Genomic DNA, 14,755 nt, shown 5'->3' on the forward strand with positions numbered 1-14,755 from the left:
ATCAGTGTGTCATATGCGAGGAGTTGTAGCCTGTTCTGTTTTTCCCCTGTAGGCTGTATCAGACATAACAACTGTGTGATGATGTGCAGCACCAAAAGCATAATTTATAAGTCAGCAAATAAATTAGATTATGACACTGATACACACATTCACATCTCATTCTGAAATGTATCTGAAGCAGCTTCTTTAGTGACATCTAGTGGACATTAAAGGACCAAGTTTCTCTTCTGTGGGACAGTTTTGTGTGCCTGAAAACTGACTATAAATATTTTTAACAAGTTTTACTAAACCACTTGGGTTGATTTTCTCTTGTTAATATCCTAATTCTTCTAACTCAGTCTATAAAACATCCTTGCAAAATGTTGATATTTCTATTATTTGCAACATTTTTAATGCCACTTTAATGCCACTTTAAAACCATTGTGTCAGAAACCATAAAGTTTGTGATGTCTGACCTCTTTCTTCTTGCACTTGTCTCACCAGAACTCTTCTTCTTCCACATAGACACTGGCCACAATGTCAACATCTCCTGGGCATCCTGGAAACCTCTGTGAAGAAGGTTTAGATGTCTCTCATTGGCATATTTGTACATTAGGAGGCTGACAATTTTTATATGAATAAGAACTGATTTTTAGCTCACAATCAGCTGCATCTGTGTTTCTTGGCAACTTCTCTCCTCATTTGGTTTTCTACAAAAGTTAACCCTCGCCATCCTTCATGAAAAAACAGAAAAAGAATCTACATCAATCCACATATTATTCAAATTCAATTCTACCGCCAATACACATTTATCAACATCCTTATGCTGTACTGAGGCACCAAACCACTGTGAAATACACTTTCAGAACACTGTACCAACATAAACAAGTTGAAGTTCATCTGAAATTTTAACCATTAAGAAAGTATAGCTGAATTAAATATTGTTTCTCTGTGGACCAGGATATAAAAAACTACAAAACATAACACACACTTAACACAGTGTTTATGCACGTAATAGATTTGAATTATTTTAGGCCAGATATTGCATTAATTATTATTCTTAATATTAGTGTTATTAATAGGGATGTGCAGAAGGCCCATATTTGTATTTGTATCTATATTTGTTGAGGCAGCAAAATTATTTGTATTTGAAAAAAAGTGGAAAGAGGCCTAAAAGTCCTGTTTTTGTTCTTATTACGCTTTTAATTTTAGAAAATTAAAGTGTTACAAGCGTTTATGAATAAACTACCTCACGAAGGAGGTCCCCACACTTGAACTGAAGTCTTCCAGATCATAGACGACTGTGCTGACTACTGAGCTAAAACTTAACTCATCGCCACATTGCAGACAGACTTCTACCTATTTATACACCCATAACACCGAGACAGTACACCGTGTAACATGTAGGGAAGAACTTCAAAGGCGATTATTGCTTTGCAATTTTCATTTATTGCCTGATTTTTACAACCTAACCTTGTGGAAAGGAGATGGGGAACAACAGGTTATAGACAGTCCTTTGTAAGCATTTCGTGTGCGTCAGTAGCTCAGCTTTATCCCTGGCGAACACTCTCAACTCCAGGATTGTGGAAATGTGCATCATGTAGCAGGTGGATGTGACTCCCCTTGTTGAGACCTGCTGATAGACGTAACAGTGAAGCAGAGGGGAGAGACTGAGATAGCAATGTAACCGACTTGTGTACTGATATTTGACATGTTTTTTTTTCTTCTGAAAATTTTTTAAAAATATTTGTATGAAACAAATATTCGTAAAAACCCCCACTATTGGTGCTTTGCTGAATAATGTATTCGATTTCAGGCACACCCCTAGTTACTAATGTGTTGTTTTAAATGTTATGGAGTTTTGTGTCAGGTGTACCCATGCTGTAAAAAGTCCACAGGTCAAAACAGGACTAATTCTGCTGTACAGTATCTGACTGCTAATGAGATCCCTGCCCCACACACACCCCCTATACTAACACTGCATCTAATCTATACAAACAAGGAAATAGACAAAGTCTTGTAAAAACAGATTTTCATTCAGACAGGCTATAGTAGTTGTGTTACATAAGCAGCACATTTCATTGATAGATGGCAAACACTGTTGTAACACCTAACCTCATATCTCCATATTACTCAAGGGAAATCTCTTATCTACAGGAGAGATAATCCGATGACCCCTGACCATATCTGTGTGTTTTGATATCGGACTGTGACAAGTATTTGAGGACAGAGAATGACTGCAGATATGAACCTGACAAACATCTATGGAGGTGAGGCACAAGCATGCCAGCATCAGAGCTGCTGCTGTGAATTTCCTTTTTTTGAAGTGACCCTCCACTCCAGAAAGTGTTTTGTTTATTGCTGCCTCACTTGAATGTTTGACTATGAGCAGAGTTTGACACTAGTGTGACATGGAAACCAAAAACTCCCAGGATATAGTTTTCAGTGAAGCAGAAGACATCAAGTCTGTCCTAAAACAATGGTCAGAGACCCAAATGAACACATGACATGTTTTTCTTGCTGTAATCATTCCTCCTGTTCATAGTGGCCATTAAGAGATCCCTTCATAATGTACTTCCAATGTAATTGAAGGGGGGACAAAATCCAGTCTTCCTTCCATGCAAAAATGTATTTAAAAGTTTATTTGAAACTAAGATGCAGCTTCAATTGTCGAAATGAGTCAAACCAATATTGTTCAAAGTTTAAGTCTTTTTAGAGCCCAATTTCATCTTTGTGCTATGATCCTTCCACTGCAGCTCCACAAGGAAACACTGTCAATCAAGACTCAAAGAAGGATTTTTTTTTACTAAAACGATTGTAACTGTGGAAGATATCCACTTTATTTGACTAACTCAGACTGTTGAAGCCTCATATTATTTTCAGATAAACTTTAAATACATTTTTGCTCAAAATGATGACTGTGGATTTTGTTCCCAATCAATTACATTGTAAGTGCATTATGAAGAGATCTTCTAATGTTCAGTATGAACAGGAGGAATGATTACAGCAAGAAAAATGTGTTAATGTTCATTTGGGCACCTGACCATTGTTCTAAGACAGTCAAACCAGGAAAGATAAAACAACATGTAGTCTATCATGGAAAACCAGGAACATTGTAGGCAATGTTTTTTAATCTTTCTGATAAATATACTGTATAATAAAGGGGGATTATTTTGGTGAAATCATTAAATTATTAGGAAACTGGTTTAAAAAAATATCACATAAACTGTTGCCTTGTTTTGACATAACGGTTTTCCTGCACGTCACCAGCTGCAGAGTGACTGTGCTGAACATGCTCTTGACCTTTGACCTCTGACAGAAGAACAAGTCTATTACCAGATCCCAACTTGTAACTTTTGTAAAATCAAATATGTTGTGTGCAATTTTTGAATATTTTTATAGTCTTTATATTCTTCATATTCATATATTTTTGTGGCTGTATGTTCTTGTGTTTGTCATCACTACAGTATTTGTTTACTGCCTGGCAGGAAATCAAAATTCTGTGAAACAAATTTCATTTCCAAATCGAGATATTTATTCTTTAGGTGCAAGATTACAGAGTGAACAAAAGAGCAAAAGTTCATATATGATCAGATAAAGTAATGAGTTTCACAATTATTGTAGGAAATGAGTCAGATGATGAATGCGTCAGTACATTAATTCAACTGTCACATGTTGCCTTTGCTACAACACCTGCTCCACAGGTCGCATCTGAATGTCTCCAATCTGAAAGAAAAGATGTGGAGGTTATCACATCAGAGTTAAACCACTGATATTTTGACAGTGAAAGACCAAAGGTTGTAACCCTTTGTGATACGTTGCACTAAAATATGTACATGAGAAAGGAAACCACAAACCTGTACATGGGGAGGGGCGCTGAGGACGTATGTAACAGCATTTGCTACATCTATGGCTTCCAAAGGCTGAAAGAGAAGTGAAACGTTTAATCATTTAGAGCGGCTAAAATGTTTTAGAAATTATATTGATATTCTAGTAATTATATCAGCAATACTCTAGGCATCTTGAGATAATATTTTTACCTTAAATTTTGTGTATGCAGCAGCAGCTTTATCAATGTTCTGGCTGTGGAGCCTTGGAGCAAATTCTGTCTTCACTACACCAGGGGATATACACTGCAGAAAGAAGACATTATCAGAGTTGACTGAATGTGTCGAGTGAAAATATTTATTTAAAGTGAGGATGGGGAGTGATGAAGTCTCACTGTGGCTCTTATGTGGGTCTTGGCCTCACGCAGCTCCTGCCTCAGGCCCTCTGTCAGGGCTGTCACAGCAAACTTGGTGGCGCTGTAGAAATGCACATCAGTGTTGTGAACCACACGATGTCCGCTCATGCTGCGACAAGAAAAGATGAATTGTGAGTTGTAGAAAAGGTTAAATCAGGTCAGCGCCAGTATTTGATCATCAACATCATAAATCATCAGTTAATATAACTGCACCTGTTTATGTTTATGATGTGTCCGTCGTCAATATTTCTTTCTTTCATTGACTGATAAGCTTCACGTGTGCATAGCGCCAATGCAAGGACGTTCACCTGCATGAATATATGAAATCACAGAAATATCCCAGCATTATTACTCACCAGATAATGGCTTCTAGTCTATAAATGAGCTAATATGCAGATGTAGGAGACATTTTCGTATTTTTTAGATGATACTTGACCCAGTTTTACAATCCAATAGTTGTATATTGACTAAATTTTAGCATAAATACAGTGAAACTAGAGGTCACGTATAAATACATATATTCTATTATATGTATTTATGACAACAGGGGCCTTTATCCTCCTGCCATAATTCCCCACAGAATTATATTTAATTCCTAAAATAAAGAAATTTAGCTCTTACATCCAGCATGTTCTTCCAGCTACTGGTTTTGCCAGCTAACAGTGATTCAGGATGAGCCAAGCCAGCGTTGTTGATGCACACATCCACACCCTTGTGCTGGGCTTTGATGGCAGAGAACATGGACAGAATCTCCTCCTCATTGTTCAGGTCGCACTTGACGGGCACCAAAACACCACTGTGGCCTTCACTTTGACACTCAGCTGCCAGGTTCTGAAACCCAAATGAAGAAAAAAAGTCAGAATATCAGCTTTGGAGACAACTTTGTGAAATGGTTTTCCATTTTCAGTAACATTAAAAGGACAATTTAACAATTTTTCAAGCTAATATGAAGCTTCAGCTGCCCAAATTAGTCAAATCAAGAAGATATCTTTCAACCTTTCAGTGCATTATGACTTAATATGATTAACAGCAAGGTTTGAAATGATTAGGCCTTGTATTTAAGCGGGTAGGAAAAGGTCACTTTTTGTGTTTTGGTTTCTCTTGGTTTAGGCAGATATCAGGAGAAACATTAACTAACTCTGACTTACGTAATAGTGACTCAGCTAAAAGTGTTTAACACAGTTACTGTAGAACAATAATTTATATTGTGTGTGATTGAGTCTTTCTTTGTGATTTTGGCATCTAACTGTAACAAAAATAGCTTTAAGGTTAATGCGCTTTCATTTTTTATTTTGAATATAAAGTGCTTCATGTACAGCTGATCAGTCACCTGACCTCACCTTCAATTTTTAATTTATAGTCTTTGTTTTTCAGTTTTTAGCTAGCTAAGTAGCTCTAGCTTCTCTAGCAGTGTAACATTGGTTTGTACTTCTTGTCTGTAGTGGGCTGTTACTCCCTGAATCCCCCCAAGTGCAGAAATTAAGTTTAAAGTTTAGGGCAAACCTGTATTTTCTCCAGGTCCCTGGCGCAGCCTACCACTTTCATACCATACCGGACTAACTCTTTAGCAACGGCCGCACCGATCCCAACCGAGGCTCCAGTCACCAGAGCCACCCTGCCCTTCCAGCGGTCCATCACACCGACACACGGTTTCTACTATAGTGTCAACACAAAATCCTGACAGTAATTAGAAGAGTACTGCAGAATATTGTCCCTGAAGCTGCGTACCCGTGAACGCAGCACGCTGGAAGGTGCACAGCTCGGCCCATGTACAATACGTCATTGTGCTGCATTCAGGACAACAGCGAAGTGTAGGATTTCGCACAAAAATGCATTTTCAAGGGCTAGGTCAATCATCTCTATGTTGTTGTATAATGGGACTACCAATCTCTTAGGCCAGAGATTAAAACAACTAAATTTGAACATAAATATTCATGTTTCACATGTTTCAAGACATATGAAGGTACTCAGCTGTGAATAATAATTTTTGTTTGATATCATTTCTCTGTAAAACAAGTTCAATTACATGGTTAGAAATTCTTAAAATGACATCTACACCTTCTACCTCATTAAAAATCCACAGTCTATGAATGTGTAGATATTTTTTATTTCAAAAGTTTAACTGCTGGACATGAGATGTCTCCTTCTTCACTGTAAAGTTAATTCTCAGTGTATGTGAACTGGATGCTTCAAGTTTCCACATCACACACCACAAATCATGCATACAAGCGTATAACTCTTAACCTCAGATTTGAGGTGAGCACAGAGAAACTTTCCACTTTCAGCAGCTGAATGTGAGAACATCCTTCAAATCTCAAACTCTGCACGTACATCATTCTGCACAGTGAAACTCAAACATTCAACTGAAGGAACAATGCGCAAAACACATTTTTGAGTGGAGGGGGGCTTCAAACATTAAGGCCTATTATTAAAGTCCTCCTCTTCTAAAAAAAAAACAAAACGTTTTTCTTATTGTTAGTTGACTGTGATATTTAACCTTCAATGTGCAGAATGATGTATGTACAGAGTTTAACACTAGAAAGCTGTTTTCAAATTAATCTGCACAAGGTGGAAAGTTTCTCTGAACTCTTCTTTTCTTTCTATGAGTTTAAGCCAATTACCTACTACAAGCATGATTTGTGACATCACAACTACTGTATTTAGATCCAATCATGGTCCAGTATCCAATAGTGCAGAGTTCATGCAATTTTAATTCATTTCATACTCTATATGTCCATTTTTCATAATAACATATATTCGCACTTCTATTCATGATTTTCACCACAATTTGTACTTTGCACCTCCTTATGACAGTTGAATTCATTAAAAATATGTTAATCAAAATGTTGTGAAGCAAGTCAGTTTTTAATACTGGAATGCAATAATTGAAAAGCTGTATTTTGCTTGTGCTGGTGGATGAACTGAATGTAAGACCAGTTGCTGAAGTTGCAAGAGGTAGTAGTTATTAGGCATATATTATTATTATGGACTCGGAGTCATACAAAAGAAAAATATAATGATAAAATAAGGAATACATTTAAATACTGAATAGAGTTCCAGAAATTTGGTGTAGGTACATGAGATGGTATAAATAATAGAAATAGTTATACAAGTATCCATGCAGTATTTAAACCAGCAGCAGTAACAACATACAGTACAGTACTAGCCATCATTATCCTCTTACTGTCATATAGTGATAGGTCTGCCTTCAAGAAATGATTAAGAAAACCATTTTTAAAAATGTTTTTGTTCTTAAATAAGTTTAATAAGACAAACAAAGCTAAACTGCATATTCCAGCTGGGAGTTTTTTCAGGCCAAACCCTCTGAATGAGGGCTCATTATTCATTATCTTCTGAATACGAGCCTTCAGATATCAGTGCATCAGTGGTCACAGAAATCAGGGGTCATAAAAGCAAAGCATGTGGGCGGGTGTGAGCAGGATTCATAGGTAGGCCCACCTGTCTTATAACAGTCTGGTTGAACTCTGTTTCTGACATCTTCTTCCAAAACGTTTAATACAGGCGGACTGGGATAGATACAGTACATTTACAATGCTGCTAACAAGTGTTCTAGTTTTCATTGCATCTTCCATGAAGATTGTCACAGCTGCAGGTAAGTTCACTAAAATAATTTTAATTGACGGAAATACAGCAAATTTGGACAGATTTTATTAAATATATTCAGTTTCAGTAATGGGTTGGTGGTAAATAAGTTGTCTGGTATCTGATGTTCTTTTACATCATGTTATATGGAACCAAAATAGTTACTGTATGACACCAACAGTAGCAGAATAGTCTTCAATTAATGGAAGAAGTGTATGCGTCTGTGACAAAAACACAGTTTTCTTTCTGATAATTTTCCTTGCCGGGAGTAATTCTGTAGCTGTTTTTGATCTCATATTGAATGAACTTATTTCAAACCATTTGTTCCAGATTGGTGCTACCAGTCCCAAGTCACATGCAATCACACCTGCTCCGGTAAAACTCAAGACAAACTGCTCACCATAAAAATTTTAAAAACCCAGTAGAGTTGAATGCAGCAGCGTGTGAACATTGTTATTTATCTTCTTGCTTTACAGGGCCAGACGTATGGGAAGTGATTTCGCAGGCCTGCAGTGGCAGATCCCAGTCTCCAGTTAACATCGTTACAAGGAGAGTGCTACTAGATGAACGTCTCACTCCTTTCCACTTCACTGGCTATCAAGAAACTTTTCATGGTCACCTTATAAACAATGGTCACACCGGTATGTCTTTGTAACCCCTTTAACCTGCATTAGGAAAAAATAATAATTGCAGCTTTGAATGAAAAACAAACAAATAAGACAGTAGTTCTCTGCTTCTTTTAAATCACAGCTGAAGACTTTTCTGTTTGCCGCTGCCTTTCATTAGACCAAATTTGAGGGTTAATATTTTACATTGCACTGTAACTTTTATTCTCTTGTTTTATCTGTTTTATTCCCTTTTAGCTTCTTTTTATTTCCAAAGTTAACACTTTTTAATAGTTTTTATATGTCTTTTTACTTGTGTTGCTTTTATATTCTGTTTTTGATGCCTTTTATGCTCTATGTAAAGGACTTTGAATTGCCTTGTTGCTAAAATGTGCTATACAAATAAACTTGCCTTGCCTTGCCTTGCCTTCGGAGTGGATGACATCAATTTGATTGGTTGTAAAATAGTCATAAGGCCTCAGTTCTAAACTGCTGAGATAATGGTTTTACAGTATACGGTATAAGAGAGGGGAAAAATGTGTAATAAAAGAGAAAGGAAGAAAAGGTGCTGCAGCCCGGTTTAATGTAAAGTGACTCCCAAAAGTAGATTCATGACCCTTGAGATGCAAAAAAACACTGATGTTCTTTTTAAATTTGCACTGAAGTTAAGTCCAGAAAGGTCATTTTTATTATCACAGGAAGGGTTTCAATGCATCATTTTTCTACCTGAATTTTTCAGTTATTACTTTTTTTTTCTAGTTAAACTTCATTTGCCATTCAGTATACGGATCAGTGGGGGAAATCTGGTCACAACATACAAGGCAGCTGAACTCCACCTTCACTGGGGCAAAGATGGAGGCCCAGGGTCTGAACACACGGTTGATGGAGAGCAGGCTCCCATGGAGGTATAAGATTTGGTCACTGTGTGTTAAAATTAGCACCACATGTTAGAAAATCCATTTTAATAACCTTTGTATGCCTTCTACAGATGCATATTGTCCACATAAAAGAAGAATACGACTCTTTATCCCAGGCTGTAAGAGACCCTGAAGGTGTGGCTGTTCTTGGATTTTTTTTTCAGGTGATTTTATTTGTTTTCCTTTATCAAAACCAGCAGAGAGAAGCTTAACATGGATGTTTTCCTAATATAAAATAATATGTAATATGAATTATCAAAAATGAAAAAAATCCCTATTAATAAGTATACACACCTAGGCTTAGAAGATGGTTGAAATTTTTGATGATATTTTCACACTGTATCATAGCTTGTCAACTGAGACAGAAGAACAGGATGTTACAGTATAGCAGAGGTAGGACAGAGGGATTACATCGATACAATTGTAGCCTGGCTAGTAAATTAACATAATCTAAAATTTAAAGAGAGCTCCTGGATTCTCAGATGCAGCTTTGATGAATGGAGGTAACAGACATTTAATTGGATTTGTCCAGAGATTCCTTTAACAATGGCATCCATAAAGAAGAAAACACATGGTCCAAGAATTGAGCCTTGAGGTACACCACAGAAATTGTGAAATCCTTCAATAAATGTTATTGTTCTCACACGTTTCAGAGAACCGTCTCTTTCATCAGGACACACAAAGCATAAAATTACCATCCTGAACCTTCTGGATAATGTCATGTTTCCTGGGACTTCAGTGTCTAATGATTTAATTCAAACAATTTAAGTGTCTGCTTCATCCAAATCATTCATGATTTCAGGCACTTAAACATGTTCTTTCATTTCAGGAATCAAGTTCTGCAAACAAGAAATTTGATCCCCTCATAAATGCCCTGAAGAGTATCACTCGACCCAGTAAGTTATATCTGCTGACATGGCTAAAGTGCAAATGTCATGAGATAACACAACGTCATAAAACACCCTTTTCTTACACCCCAGCAATAAATCAATTAGAGCTTTGAAGTTGTTCCCTTGAACACATTTATTGATTAATAATAGCTTTTGTAGTGTATTTCATTGTCCTCTTAATATTTCATAAAACCAGCCAACAGCACAACACTGAGAGGTGTGTCCCTGGATATGTTCATTCCTTCTCAGAAGAATATGACCAAGTACTTTCGCTATAAAGGCTCCCTCACTACACCCAACTGTTCTGAAGCTGTTGTCTGGAGCCTGTTTGAAAGCACTATTCCACTCAGCAGGAAACAGGTAATTTTATGACAATATTTTATCATTTACTCAATGGAGGAAAGAAGTTAATTTACTGAAGTACTGCCTTTAGGTTCATTACTGAAGTGCTGGTACTTCACTTAAGCAGTTATATTATGTAAGACTTCATTATTTCACTTTATCTCAATTCATGCAGCATTTCCCCAAACTGGAGATACAAGATTTTTCATGATGTTGTTCATTAACAACAGAAATCTCCAATTTTGGAGATTTCTGTTGTTGATGCATTAACGTATACGGTACAGATTAATGAAAAAGACAGTTTTGTCTTTTGACATTTGAGCACAATACTCTCATCAAGTAAAAAATAGGCAGGACCTTGTAATGGAGAATTTGATGACATTGCAAATTTTTATTTAAAGGATGAGGCTGGCAATAATCTTTATTTTTTTTATATTGACAACAAACCAAATGAAAACACAAAGACCAACAATGTGTTTGTCTGTCTCTCAATATTTTCCAACTTTCCCAGCTTGTGTGTGTCTGTCAGGACTATGCCCATTCATTCCTAGAAATTGTTACTCTTAAATTGTGCATTTGATAGGCGGCGGATGAATAAACATTTGGTGCTCTGGTGAGTTTTTACAGCAGCAGGTGCAGCAAGCATGGTGGCTAAGTGGTTAGCACTGTTGCCTCACAGAAAGAACCCCTGCCATCCCAAGTCCTTTCTATGTGGAGTTTGTATTTCTCCCCATGTTTGCATGGGTTTCCGCTGGGTGCTCTAGTTTCCTCCCACCATCAAAAACATGTATATTACAGTTAATACTCCTGTCAGTGCCCCTGACCACTGGCACTGGCGAAAAGAACTGGAGTTGGTCCCTGGGTGCTGCATTGTGGCTGCCCACTGCTCCTAGTGTGTGTGTATAGGATAGGTCAAATGCAGATCAATTTGATTTCAATGTATGTTTGTACTGAGAAATGACAATAAAGAAATCTTAATCTTAAGTGTTGCTCACAGATGTGTTTTGATAGTTTTAAAGGGGACGAAACATACTTGTGTGATTTTCTGTCATTTATGCACTGTTATAATGTCAGATGTTAAACATGGTCAAAGTTCCAAAAGTTGAAGTGAATGTATGTAAAACCCTGTTTGCAATGTTACCTCTACTTCCTCATTGACCTGTCAGATTAATTACACATGCCCTCAAATGGCCTGCTCTGTAGTTGTCCACTCACATAGTTTGGATCAGATTTTGGTTCAAATATGTACAAATGTATTTAAGAAATTAACATTTTGAGCTAAGAACTAGAAAAAGAAGTGATATCTTCCTATTACTGTTCGTTTACATAGCCTCTGGAACCACCGGAGGTCAGAACAGAGTGGCCTTAAAGAGACTGGAGCTAAAGCAGCCTGTTTCAGACAGAGGCTGAACTGAGGGACTATATAAAGGACCAGTATGACATAAATAAGGAGTTTTTTGAACTGTAAATCATGAAAAGATAGATAGATAGAGCCCTTGAATAAATATATAGACCTGGAAATGTGCATGATACATCCCCTTTAAACAACAATTGAGGTCTATGGCACAAAGGAATAAGATGTATCAGGCTTTGGCTACACAGGCAATATTAGTATGCTCAATGTATTCTTGATTTTGGTATTTTCAAAGGATTTGTTGACAATAACAAAACTATAGAACATCACCTGTCTTATTCAGGCATATTATTACCCTGCAGAGTAAATACTCACCTGTTTGCTGTGGTTTCATCTCTGTTACAGCTTGCTGCATTCAACCACCTTCAGTTTTCTGATGGAAACCAGATGAGAAAAACCTACAGACCAGTGCAACCCTTGAATGGAAGGCAGATTTATTACTCTGGAGGCCATGTTGCTGTGGTTAGCACTGTACTGCTCATCAGTTCAGTGCTGGTATCCACTGCTGGTGCGTTCTCCATGAACACCGCAGGATGAATGCCAAAGTCCTGTTCTGATGGTCAAAAGGACCATTTCCATTAATTATTGTCAAATGCATAAAATATATTGTACTGTATATTTAAAAGTAAATTATGTATGTGTGAATCTACCGTACAGTATGTGTGATTTTGTGTCTAATTGACTGACTGGGGGTGAGATGCCTTGCTGAAGCACGGTGCAAAACACAAAGTTAGAGATCTTTTATGTAATTATGAGAAGTGAAAGCGAGGAAGAAGATATCAACTGCAATAGTCTCGCGCCGCTGCTCGATTGCACTGACAGAGTGCGAGCACAAGCACGAGCAATAAGATGCTGATTGCAGCTTAATGGCCACAGGTGTAATGAGAAGGAATTTCTGAAACGTATATACAGAACCTTTAATGCTCATTTCTGATTTTTTAGACAGATCCAATCATTTTGTGTTGATGGTTCACGTTATTCTTTGTAACCGTTGTGAGCACAGTCGAGGTCCTAAACTGCAACAAACACCAAAAAACAAATAAAAAACTGCTCAGCTACTATAAGTTACTTCCAGTTTGGCTCGCCCAACAAATTTTAAACTTCCTCATCTCTCTATTGACCCCTGGTGCTGTTATTACTCTCCTCCATGTTTATTTTTACCATGAGAAGTGAGAAGTTAAAAAAACCACATGAATAGATACTTTATTGTCACTGCAGAAGTACAATGAAATGTCATTTGGAGCAAACCTATAGATAGCCTAATTAAGAATAAAAAACTATATAAAATATATAGACACTATACAGTATAAGATACAAAAATATAAAATAGATAAGAATGAAATACTGTATATGCACAGAAAAAAGTAAAATGTCCAGTACTTGGAGCAAGTGGAGCTAGTAGTGCTGCAGATCTGACCATTCAGACAGCGGTCACATAGTCAGAGATCAGATTAGTCATTTGGAGGCAAGAAAACAAAAAACAAAAAAGGATTTGGGCTACTCAGCATTTAATGTGAACACAGCCTATGACTTCTCTATAATCCACACTAACTGGACAATATCAGTTCCAGTTCCACTAACATCCACAGAGTGGCAGCACTGAATAACTCTGAATGACTTGGTTCGGCTTGCTGTGCTTGCAGTGAACCCTGGGTAGTAGTTGTACACTGTACGTACAGTTCTAATATAGTGCATGAATATCCTCAAATGTTTCTTTTTCTATCTTTAGGAGTCTTGGGGAAGTTTAATCTCTCATTTTATAACCCGTGATTCTAACCACAGCAGGATGATGTAATGAGAAAGTTAGACTCTGAAACAGGAATGATGTCTTTTTGTGGTGTGTGTACTGTAGACACCACACATGTCCCAGCAGGTGTCCACTATAAGACGAGTTTCAACATACATAAGTACGTGTTTCAACACGGTTCATTTTTATGCTCTTGGTGACACTGATTGAATAAACACTGCAGAAGAACACTTAAAATTTATTTCTCAAAGGAAAGAGACATTCCCAGCTACTGTGTCTCAGCTACACAGTCACAGAGAAGAGGAGTTTGAGATCAATCATCATAGGTAAAACATAATTCAATCAGTCCTAAGAAGTGACCTGAGAGGATAATACCTACTGGTGTCATTAGATGCTGCGCTTGTTTTTGGCATCCTGACGCTATCTATATCACCTTAAGTAGTCGAGGAGATCACTTTGGATGTAATCCCATGTTGCACAGGAATAGATGTCTGATGCAAGCACAGCCTCTAGCGCAACAGTGCTGAGATAATCTGCAGGATGCACAGTCATGCTTGCCTGCTGCAGTGGTTCTTTCTTTGTTTTCTTGGACAAGACACATACAGGCTCATTATTATAACCTTTATGTGTGTGCAGGTGTTATTTGAATAGAAAAAAGGAGTATATTGTGTGATTCCCTGCAACAAATTAAACTTCTTAATTTGCAACCTGATTTTTTTCAGTCTTGTACATTACTGGCTGCTTGTCTTTTCTTCTTCTTTTTCTTTCTTACAAGGACATCTTTTCTCGGTTTGTGCACGCCACCCATCCCCCACTTCCTCTTATTTCACTTGGTGTGACTCTGAGGTTAGGGTTGTCAAGACAACGGAGGACACAGGCCTGTCTATCGCCCATTTTGCGAAGTTTCTGTTGTTGCAAGCATATTGCACATTTGCTGCTGGGATAGGGAAGAGGCATTGCACCATCCCCCACCCACACCTTGTCACAAACACACAGGCGTGAGTGAGTTCTCAGA

At 37.4% G+C, this 14,755-nt stretch overlaps 2 protein-coding genes across 2 annotated transcripts; one reads left to right on the forward strand and one right to left on the reverse strand.

Moving 5' to 3' along the window:
* Positions 1–3,491: 3,491 nt before the first annotated feature.
* Positions 3,492–5,984, reverse strand: LOC121898982 (dehydrogenase/reductase SDR family member 11-like). Its single transcript, XM_042414524.1, has 7 exons — positions 5,726–5,984; positions 4,844–5,053; positions 4,436–4,530; positions 4,202–4,331; positions 4,020–4,112; positions 3,837–3,902; positions 3,492–3,705 (listed from the first exon to the last, which is right to left on the reverse strand). The coding sequence occupies exons 1-7, from the start codon at positions 5,855–5,857 to the stop codon at positions 3,664–3,666; spliced, it is 768 nt and encodes a 255-aa protein (XP_042270458.1). The 5' UTR covers positions 5,858–5,984; the 3' UTR covers positions 3,492–3,663.
* Positions 5,985–7,642: 1,658 nt separating this feature from the next.
* ca4b (carbonic anhydrase IV b) lies at positions 7,643–12,530 on the forward strand. Its single transcript, XM_042414518.1, has 9 exons — positions 7,643–7,654; positions 7,745–7,835; positions 8,156–8,200; positions 8,302–8,466; positions 9,190–9,335; positions 9,419–9,511; positions 10,177–10,243; positions 10,434–10,597; positions 12,339–12,530. Exons 1-9 carry the CDS (start codon positions 7,643–7,645, stop codon positions 12,528–12,530), a joined length of 975 nt encoding a protein of 324 aa, XP_042270452.1.
* The last annotated feature ends 2,225 nt before the right edge of the window (positions 12,531–14,755 follow it).

The sequence above is a fragment of the Thunnus maccoyii genome, chromosome 6 (genome assembly GCF_910596095.1).
Source record: "Thunnus maccoyii chromosome 6, fThuMac1.1, whole genome shotgun sequence".
NCBI classification, from domain to species: Eukaryota; Metazoa; Chordata; class Actinopteri; order Scombriformes; family Scombridae; genus Thunnus; species Thunnus maccoyii.